Below are 11,573 nucleotides of genomic sequence, written 5' to 3' on the forward strand. Positions count from 1 at the left end.
TATCTCCCATTTCCATGTGTTTTTTAGTTGTGTTAGTTTCAACAGCACGTACAACCTGATTTCCCCCCTAATCGATATCAGTGATTTATTGCTGCTTGTGCAGTTTAAGGAGCTTGTTTAAAAAATTACAAGTAATATGATTATTGTGGGAGATGTTTGTGTATATTGTGTATATAGGGAAGGAATATATGGGAAGGTGTTTCACCTGTGCTGGCTTGTCCATCTCGTTGGTAGGAAGGTGTTTCACCTGAGCTGGTCCAGGTTCTATTTAAGAGTGTCTGGCCCAGTGCTCCAGTTGTCTTGATACATGTGGAGAGTCAACACCTTTAGTTGCTCCACCTTTTTGGTTTGCTTCCTGTCTTTAAGTTTGGTGTGGGTTTTTCTTTTGTTTTCCTCTTCTTGGGCAGATTTAGTGGGTCTCATGGTGGGTGTCTTTTAGGTCCCAGTTGTTGTTACTAGTCAACTTTTAGTGGACACCCCCATAGTGTCTTTCAGAACCCCTCCTAAAAACATGCTTATATTTTGGGTTGGATGTTGCATCCAATTAATATTTTAATCAATGGATTTTCCTTAGAATGCTAATTCGTCTTTCAGTTGTTAATCTTATGTTTGTTGTGGTAAATATTTCTGTTTATTTTCATTGTTTTATTATTTTTTCCTGTGAAGCATCCATGTCTGGAATGTGCTGTATAAATAAAGCTTGATTTGAACATATTGCAAAAGAAATTAACCCAATGACTGACAATCAACAGACTCTTGCTAAACCAATACGTATCTTGGTCCATCTTATTATGAAAAAAGTATAAATTCAGTATATCTCCCACTATGTCAAAATAGTGCTGGTATGTACGTTTAGTATCACTTTTCAACCAACCCAGTGCATTTGTTGAAGATAAATGTTTAATTCAACAATACGTCAAAGGATTCAACTACTGCAAACTGAAACAAACAAATGGATCAACCAGATCAATCCCACTTTTCCAGCCTGCTGAAGGCGTGGTGGAGTGGTAAACACCACCCCCGGCTCTACCAGGGGCTTGAGGTGGTCTCCCACAGCTCTGCTTATGTCATGTTCTGTGGTCTTGCTGTTCCATTTATTTACTGTCCCTGCAACACAGAAACACATTTAGTCATATTATATAAAACACTCAAAGTAATGGATATGGAGCATCTATGGCCTCAGTTACACCTGGCACCTGAATGTGACTTCTGTCAACCGATCACTCCAAGCTGCATTAGGTTCAGATCTACCAGGAAGGGCCTTTGACATAGTCTGGACGCAGTCAGACCACTGAATATGCATAAGCAATGTAAAGAGATGGGGTGAATGAGTGGGGAAAATACATTCTACACAAATTACCTTCATAACAAATCAAATCTTATTGGTCACATACAGGGGTTCAGCAGATGTTATTGTGGGTGTAGCGAAATGCTTGTCCTAGTTCCCACAGTGCAGCAATATCTAACAATTTCACAACAAATACCTAATACACACAAATCTAAGTAATGGAATAAGAATATATAAATATATGGACGAGCAATGTCAGAGCTGCATAGACAGATACAGTAGAATAGAATACAGTATATACATATGAGATGAGTAATACATGGACTAAGATACAGTAGAATAGTGTAGAATACAGTATATACATATGAGATGAGTAATACATAGACAGATACAGTAGAATAGGATAGAATACAGTATATACATATGAGATGAGTAATACATAGACAGATACAGTAGAATAGTGTAGAATACAGTATATACATATGAGATGAGTAATGCCAGATATGTAAACATTATTAAAGTGACTAATGATTTCAAGTCTGTGTTTGTAGGCAGCAGCCTCTGTGTTAGTGATGCTATTTAACAGTCTGATGGCCTTGAGATTGAAAAACAGCTTCTGTCTCTCGGTCCCTGCTTTGATGCACCTGTACTGACCTCGCCTTCTGGATGATAGCAGGCTGAACAGGCAGTGGCTCGGGTAATAACAAAGAACAAATGTGTGTGTCTGAGGGGAAATTAACTTTCATACAGCCAAAAGGGGTGAGAAATTACACCAATATGAGTGGACAATTTGAACTAATGTTAATAAACATGGATGATGGAACATATTCCCTTTGCTGACGTGATGGCTATTTAAACCTCTCTAGGGTACGTGGGACGGTAGCCTCCCACCTGGCCAACATCCAGTGAAGTGCAGGGCACCAAATTCAAACTACAGAATTGTAAATATTTAACATTCTTGAAAATACACATGCAATATGTCAAATTTAAGCTTGACTTCTTGTTAATCCAGCCACGGTGTCATATTTCAAAAAAGGCTTTACGGTGAAAGCAAACCATGCGATTATCTGAGGACAGCACCCCATCAAACAAACACAGACAATCATATTTCAGACCGCCCGGCGCGACACAAAACTCAGAAACAACGATATAATTCATGCCTTACCTTTGAAGATCTTCTTTTGTTTGCACTCCAATTTGTCACATAAGCATCACAAATGGTCCTTTTGTTCGACTAATTCCGTCGTTATATCTCCAAAATGTCAATTTATTTGGCGCGTTTGATCCAGAAAAACACCGGTTCCAACTCGCCCAACATGACTACAAAATATTTAATAAGTTACCTGTAATCTTTCTGCAGTGATACTCCATCACATCTGGTTTGCACTTAGTGTGACTATCATTTGTTTTTCAACAGGACAATGACCCAACACACCTCCAGGCTGTGTAAGGGCTATTTGACCAAGAAGGACAGCGATATGTAGCATCAGATGACCTGGCCTCCACAATCACCCGACCTCAACCCAATTGAGATGGTTTGGGATGAGTTGGACCGCAGAGAAGGAAAAGAAGGAAAAGCAGCCAACAAGTGCTCAGCATATGTTGGAACTCCTTCAAGACTGTTGGAAAAGCATTCCTGATGAATTCCTCATGAAGCAGGTTGAGAGAATGCCAATAGTGTTATTGTTGTCACTATTATTGTACAATGTAGAAAATAGTTAAAAAAAAATATGTAAAAAATGGAATAAGTGTGTCCAAAATGTTAGTCCAACTAGTCTCCCACTGTTTAACCAGAATAACATGAGTTGTGTCCTTCAGACTGTTAGTCCATAATAAACTTGTCTCCCACTGTTTAACCAGAATAACATAAATTGTGTCCTTCAGACTGTTAGTCTATAATCAACTAGTCTCTCACTGTTCCCACTGCTGATATTCACAGAGAATAATTACAAGGATCATATTTCACAATCATTCCCACTGCTGATATTCACAGAGAATAGTTACAAGGATCATATTTCACAATCATTACCACTGCTGATATTCACAGAGAATAGTTACAAGGATCATATTTCACAATCATTCCCACTGCTGATATTCACAGAGAATAGTTACAAGGATCATATTTCACAATCATTACCACTGCTGATATTCACAGAGAATAGTTACAAGGATCATATTTCACAATCATTCCCACTGCTGATATTCACAGAGAATAATTACAAGGATCATATTTCACAATCATTCCCACTGCTGATATTCACAGAGAATAATTACAAGGATCATATTTCACAATCATTACCACTGCTGATATTCACAGAGAATAGTTACAAGGATCATATTTCTCAGTTGCATTGACCTGCAGACATCAGACACCACCTCTCCCTTATGCACATGTGACTGAAATGGAACCAATCACAAAAATCCCTGACACAGCTTTGATGGCCCAATAAAAACGAAACTGCACGTTTCTGCCAGCCAATGGGATAATTCCAGTGCAGTACATGTGTAGAGGGATAATTCCAATTCAGGAAGTTCCTACCGTTTAACTTTTTGTCTGAACATTATAATATACATTTTACTCAACTGCGTTACCCACTCCAGTCAGCAGATGGCGGTGTGGGAATTTAAGGTAATGCTGTTGGTGTGACGTAAAATCTAGTGGACGGAACGCTTCGTTCAACAGCAACAACAGTTAGTCAGCCACCTCGGTAGCTTGCTAGACAAAATAGCCGAACCAATAAAGCTCTTTAGATGCTTTAGGGGATATTAGCCACTGTGTTTTAAACCCACTTCTGTCGTCTAGTTAGTTATCCGATTTAATTTCATATTTACGGTGTTGTTGTTATTATTCAGCTAGCGGGCTGGTTAAGTTAGCATTAGCCTAGCTAGCTAACATCTCCGACCATGCGTTCACTAAGCTACTCTCCTGCTAAAGAAGAGGTCTGCTGGACGGAGAAAGAAGCTCTTGTGAAAGAGGAGGAGAAAGATGTTACAATACAAAAACAAGTGGAGGGTGAGGCTGTTACAGTGAAAGAAGAATTGAAAGACGTTGCAGTAAAAGAAGAGGAAGATGCGTTCAGAGTGAAGGAGGAGGATGTTACTGTGAAAGAAGAGGAGGAAGATGCAGTTTATGGAGTGGAAGACGGGGAGGGGGAGATGACTGTCACATCGAAAAAGGAAGAAGAGGAGGAATCTGGATATCTGGGCCCGGTTTCCCAAAGGCATGTTAAGGCATCCAATGGTTTTAACGATGAACGGGCCCTGATAAACACTAGTAAGTACTGTCTTAAATACAGAGGCACAAACTCTGCAGTTGTTGAACTGATGTGTGGTGTTAAAGGGGAAATCTGCAATTGCTACATCCATATTGTGACTTTATAATTATTAATTTATAGCCATTGATTCTTGAAGAATATAACATGCCTCATGAGCTTAGTTCAACTGTTGTACCCCATCAGAACCCCCAAAGAAACTTTTTTTACTCCAATGTTTAGAAATGTAATCAACACTGTATAGCCTCAACATAGTTAAAACTATAATGTTGATATCATGGATGGTCAGTCCTTGCATCCATAGGTCAGTCTATGAATTTGAAAGTAGTTACATTTCTCCAGACCCATAATCATCTTATTACCAAAACAGTGGTGGAATGACAGCTTTGTTATTGTATGAACTGCAGATTGGTTGATTGATTGTGTGGCTTTTTTAAAGGGGCAACCTAGTTTTTAAACAGAAACAAAATGGCTGCCCAGAGACTTGGTTTGGTAAACAGCTGAGGGATGGGGGAAGGAGAAATGTAACCACTCTCAAATTCATAGGGACCTCGTCAAGAAGTTCAGATAATCATGGCGTAACAGTTATAAGGTGTTGGCTTGACAGTCACTGGACCCAGGTTTGAGTTCAGCTCAGGGCCTCCCCCTGAATTCACTACACTATGAATACAAGGACTGGCCATCCATGAGGTCATAATGATAGTTTAACCAGGTTTCTAGGCTATATAGTATATTCTAGAATTCATCCATGATGTTATAATGATAGTTTACCCTGTTTGGGATAGGGGGCAGTATTTTCGCGTCCGGATAAAAAACGTACCCGATTTAATCTGGTTACTACTCCTGCCCAGAAACTAGAATATGCATATAATTAGTAGATTTGGATAGAAAACACTCTAAAGTTTCTAAAACTGTTTGAATGGTGTCTGTGAGTATAACAGAACTCATATGGCAGGCAAAAACCTGAGAAGATTCCATACAGGAAGGCCCTGTCTGATAATTTGTTGTCCTTCTGCATCTCTATCGACATTACAGCATCTGTGCTGTAACGTGACACTTTCTAAGGCTTCCATTTGCTCTCTAAAGCCACCAGAAAGTGGAATGGGGTGTCTGCTGTCTCTGGGCAAAGTACAGCAGCTCTGTTTGTGATCAGTCAGCCTGGGGACAGTGAGACTGAGATGCGCGTTCACGAGAATTCAATTTTTTTTTCTTTCAGCCTTTGAATGAATACAACGTTGCCCGGTTGTAATATTATCGCTATTTTACGAGAAAAGTAGCATAAAAATAGATTTTAAACAGCGTTTGATATGTCACAAAAACCAAAACCACAGCTAAATGCAGTACTAACCTTTGATAATCTTCATCAGATGACACTCCTAGGACATTATGTTATACAATACATGCATGTTTTGTTCAATCAAGTTCATATTTATATCAAAAACCAGCTTTTTACATTAGCATGTAAAAAGCCCATAGAGGTTAACCTCTATGGGCTAGGTGGGACGAATTCGTCCCACCTACGTAACAGCCACTGGCAGCCTGTGGCGCGATTTTCAAAACGTTAAAAATCCTATTACTTCAATTTCTCAAACATATGACTATTTTACAGCTATTTAAAGACAAGACTCTCGTTAATCTAACCACACTGTCCGATTTCAAAAAGGCTTTACAACGAAAGCAAAACATTAGATTATGTCAGCAGAGTACCAAGCCAGAAATAATCAGACACCCATTTTTCAAGCCAGCATATAATGTCACCAAAACCCAGAAGACAGCTAAATGCAGCACTCACCTTTGATGATCTTCATCAGATGACAACCCTAGGACAATATGTTATACAATACATGCATGTTTTGTTCAATCAAGTTCATATTTATATCAAAAACCAGCTTTTTACATTAGCATGTGACGTTCAGAACTAGCATACCCCCCGCAAACTTCCGGGGAATTCGCTAACATTTTACTAAATTACTCACGATAAACGTTCACAAAAAGCATAACAATTATTTTAAGAATTATAGATACAGACCTCCTCTATGCACTCGATATGTCCGATTTTAAAATAGCTTTTTGGTGAAAGCACATTTTGCAATATTCTAAGTACATAGCCCAGGCATCACGGGCTCGCTATTTAGACACCCGGCAAGTTTAGCACTCACCATAATCATATTTACTATTATAAAAGTTTGATTACCTTTTGTTGTCTTCGTCAGAATGCACACCCAGGACTGCTACTTCAATAACAAATGTTGGTTTGGTCCAAAATAATCCATCGTTATATCCGAATAGCGGCGTTTTGTTTGTGCGTTCCAGACACTATCCGAAATAGTAAAGAAGTGTCGCGCGCATGGCGCAATTCGTGACAATAAAATTCTAAATATTCCATTACCGTACTTCGAAGCATGTCAACCGCTGTTTAAAATCAATTTTTACGACATTTTTCTCGTAGAAAAGCGATAATATTCCGACAGGGAATCTCCTTTTCGGCAAACAGAGGAAAAATTCCCAAAGGCGGGGGCGGTCGGGTCACGCGCCTAAGCCCAGTGTCCCTTGATCGGCCACTTGAGAAAGGCGATAATGTGTTTCAGCCTGGGGCTGGAATGACGACATTCTGTTTTTTCCCGGGCTCTGAGCGCCTATGGACGACGTGGGAAGTGTCACGTTAGAGCAGAGATCCTTAGTAAATGATAGAGATGGAAAAGAAGTTCAAGAAATGGTCAGACAGGCCACTTCCTGTAAAGGAATCTCTCAGGTTTTGACCTGCCATTTGAGTTCTGTTATACTCACAGACACCATTCAAACAGTTTTAGAAAATGTAGGGTGTTTTCTATCCATATGTAATAAGTATATGCATATTCTAGTTACTGGGTAGGAGTGGTAACCAGATTAAATCGGGTATGTTTTTTTATCCAGCCGTGTCAATACTGCCCCCTAGCCTAACAGGTTAACTTCGGCGATGTCATTTTCAAAATAGCCTCCAACACTCTACTCAGCAAACTGGATGCAGTCTATCACAGTGCCATCCGTTTTGTCACCAATGCCCCATATACCACCCACCACTGCGACCTGTACGCTCTCGTCGGCTGGCCCTCGCTACATATTCGTCTCCAAACCCACTGGCTCCAGGTCATCTATAAGTCTTTGCTATGTAAAGCTCCGCCTTAACTCAGCTCACTGGTCACCATAGCAACACCCACCCATAGCACGCGCTCCAGGAGGTATATCTCACTGGTCATCCCCAAAGCCAACACCTACTTTGGCCGCATTTCCTTCCAGTTCTCTGCTGCCAATGACTGGAACGAATTGCAAAAATCGCTGAAGTTGGAGACATATATCTCCCTCACTAACTTTAAGCATCAGCTATCTGATCAGCTTACCGATCGCTGCAGCTGTACACAGCCCATCTGTAAATAGCCCATCCAACTGCCTACCTCATCCCCATGTTTTTATTTACTTTTTTGCTCTTTTGCACACCAGTATTTCTACTTGCACATCATCATCTGCACATCTATCTCTCCAGTGTTAATTTGCTAAATTGTAATTACTTCACTACTATGGTCTATTTATTGCCTTGCCTCCGTACTCCATTTGCACACATTGTATGTAGATTTTTCTATTGTGTTATTGACTGTACGTTTGTTTATCCAACGTGTAACTCTGTTGTTTTTTTGTCGCACTGCTTTGCTTTATCTTGGCCAGGTCACAGTTGTAAATGAGAACTTGTTCTCAACTGGCCTACCTGGTTAAATAAATAAATAAAATCTTAACTTTATTGACAACACCCAAATGGATACTGTCATTAACGCGGTTCTTCAATAATTACACATAATTCTTAATGCTTTAGCAAGCATTATATTAAACAGGACATTCAAATATCCTTACAATTATAATCCGAAGTAGTGTGAAATGAACTCATAAGCAACCTGGAAATGGAGGTTACTCCCCTGAGTTTTCCCCCATTCACATTCAGAATACATTGTGAAAAACTAAAATCTTTGCTCACCATTTTTGCTCCAGGCAGATATAGTACATCCATAACTATCGGTTTCCTCATTAGCAGGGAGGAGTTTCTGCAATCAAATTGCATGTGCATCGCCCTCATGCCACAATTTTAGCAAACACAGAAAGGGGCCTATATTGGAGACCAAAAGTCGTCTGGCACACTGCTTAGAGTTTCATCAACTTTAATAACTTATTTCTAGCCTACAATCATTGATGTTACTACTAATGTGAAAACAAGACCAAATATGACTATTCTTGCTCATTTTAAGGCAAATATCAAATAATTCTAACATTCATTACAGACGTCAATTGTTGTCCAACATCATGGCTCCGCTGTTGGCATCACCTTTTACAGTGGATTACCGCTGTTGTGGGCCTTTAATCATCTGTCTGACTTTGTTGTTCACACAGGAGAGATACTTCACTATCTTGGATCCTCTGGGGAGCCTCAACAACCTCATGATGCTGACGAGGCAGAGAAGAGTCTCTCCAGATCAGAACACCTCAATAAACACCAGCAGAGACACACAGGGAAGAGAACTCACTGCTGCTCTGACTGTGGGAAGAGATTCAACTCTTCATCAAACCTTAAAATACATAAAAGAATTCACACAGGAGAGAAATCATACGGCTGTGATCAATGTGGGAAGAGTTTTACTACATCTAGCTATCTAACAATACACCAGAGAACACACACAGGAGAGAAACCTTATAGCTGTGATAAATGTGGGAAGAGTTTTGGTGTATCTGGAGGGCTGACAGTGCACCATAGAACACACACAGGAGAGAAACCTTATATCTGTGGTCAATGTGGGAAGAGTTTTGCTGCATCTCTTAGTCTGACTCTACACCAGAGAATACACACAGGAGAGAAACCTTATAGGTGTGATCAATGTGGGAAGAGTTTTACAGGATCTGGCAATCTGACTCTACACCAGAGAATACACACAGGAGAGAAACCTTATAGCTGTGGTCAATGTGGGAAGAGTTTTGGTCAATCTGGCCATCTGGTATCACACCAGAGAATACACACAGGAGAGAAACCTTATAGCTGTGATCAATGTGGGAAGAGTTTTGGTCGATCTGGAGTGCTGACAGTGCACCAGAGAACACACACAGGAGAGAAACCTTATAGCTGTGGTCAATGTGGGAAGAGTTTTGCTGCATTGAGCACTCTGACTCTTCACCAGAGAACACACACAGGAGAGAAGCCTTATAGCTGTGATCAGTGTGACAAGAGATACTCTGATAAAAGATCTCTGATCAAACATCAGAAAATACATACATGAAGGAATTGTTTCATGATATCAATGAAATGAAATCTCACAATGTAGAATGTTTTAACATTGTAGTAGGAGTATTTTAATGATGTCACAATGTAGAACCCTAAACGTTTGTCCCCTGTTCTATTGATTTCAACATGATATGGATATTAGCCTCAGGGGGAAAATCCAGGCTCTGAAATGGTAGAGTTACTATTTATGAGATTTAACAAAAAGTGACTAACAAAAAAATAACGGACAAAAAAAGAGTTGTGTTACACTTACCATGTTGGTGACCCACTTGAATCAAAACGCAACACTTCAAAATGTAGTGAGCTGTTTTCTACAAATTGTCCTCTAACCAGGGATGTACACATTACTCCCAGATTCCGTGTGGTTTTTGAGCTGTTCGTTTTAACAGGACGTGTAACCTCATCTTCCTCCTTTCGCACAATTGATTGCCAGCAGCATACCACCCTGCATCCCACTGCTGGCTTGCTTCTGAAGCTAAGCAGGGTTGGTCCTGGTCAGTCCCTGGATGGGAGACCAGATGCTGCTGGAGGGCCAGTCGGAGGTACTCTTTCCTCTGGTCTAAACAATATCCCAATGCCCCAGGGCAGTGACTGCCCTGTGTAGGGTGCCGTCTTTTGGATGGGACGTTAAACGGGTGTCCTGACTCTCTGAGGTCATTAAAGATCCCATTGCACTTATTGTAAGAGTAGGGGTGTTAACCCCGGTGTCCTGGCTAAATTCCCAATCTGGCCCTCATACCATCACGGCCACCTAATCATCCCCAGCTTACAATTGGCTCATTCATCCCCCTCCTCTCCCCTGTAACTATTCCCCAGGTTGTTGCTGTAAATGAGAATGTGTTCTCAGTCAACTTAACTGGTAAAACAACGGTAAAAAGAAAAAAAAATCCACATGACATCGATGAGTTATGACAAATAGGTGTTGTGTTCCTTTGTTTAGGGACCCCTACATTTAAATGCATCACTCCAAAATGTAGCTGACTGTCTTCTGCAGGTTGTCCTCTAACCAGTGAGGTAAAATATATCTCCATTTCCATGTGTTTTTTGTTTTGTTGTGTTAGTTTCAAGAGCAGGTTCAACCTGATTTCCCCCCAAATGGATATAAGATTTGTGTTTTGCGTTTAGCTAGTGCGTTGCTATGGATCTTTATTTATTTTGACTGCATGTTTTTCCGTATTGAGATGAGTTTTGTTTGGGCTCGTTCCAAGGAGACGAGAGTTCTAGAAGCTAGTGGGATTTAGAAAGAGGATAGTTCTAGAAGCTAGTGGGATTTAGGAAGAGGAGAGTTCTAGAATCTAGTGAGTTTTAGGAAGACGAGAGTTCTAGAAGCTAGTGGGATTTAGAAAGAGGAGAGTTCTAGAATCTAGTGAGTTTTAGGAAGACGAGTGTTCTAGAAGCTAGTGGGATTTAGGAAGACGAGTGTTCTAGAAGCTAGTGAGTTTTAGGAAGACGAGAGTTCTAGAAGCTAGTGGGATTTAGGAAGACGAGTGTTCTAGAAGCTAGTGGGATTTAGGAAGACGAGAGTTCTAGAAGCTAGTGAGTTTTAGGATTCTATAGAAAGAAAAAGGAGAAACAAATAATACTATTGTATATTATTATTTAGAAATACGTGTTTTTTTCTTGTTTTTAATTGTTGACATCCAGTAGACACCATGTTTATATTGGTGAAGGTGAATCATTGTAGTTGATTATAATGTGAAATGGAAGTTGTTTTCTG

At 40.1% G+C, this 11,573-nt stretch overlaps 1 protein-coding gene across 1 annotated transcript; it reads left to right on the forward strand.

Moving 5' to 3' along the window:
- Window positions 1–2,065: 2,065 nt before the first annotated feature.
- On the forward strand, window positions 2,066–11,200 carry LOC145865998 (uncharacterized). Its single transcript, XM_082970882.1, has 2 exons — window positions 2,066–2,069; window positions 8,974–11,200. Exons 1-2 carry the CDS (start codon window positions 2,066–2,068, stop codon window positions 9,849–9,851), a joined length of 882 nt encoding a protein of 293 aa, XP_082827008.1. The 3' UTR covers window positions 9,852–11,200.
- Window positions 11,201–11,573: the final 373 nt, after the last annotated feature.

This window comes from Salmo salar, unplaced genomic scaffold (assembly GCF_965601325.2).
Source record: "Salmo salar unplaced genomic scaffold, fSalSal1 ptg000117l, whole genome shotgun sequence".
Classification (NCBI taxonomy): Eukaryota; Metazoa; Chordata; class Actinopteri; order Salmoniformes; family Salmonidae; genus Salmo; species Salmo salar.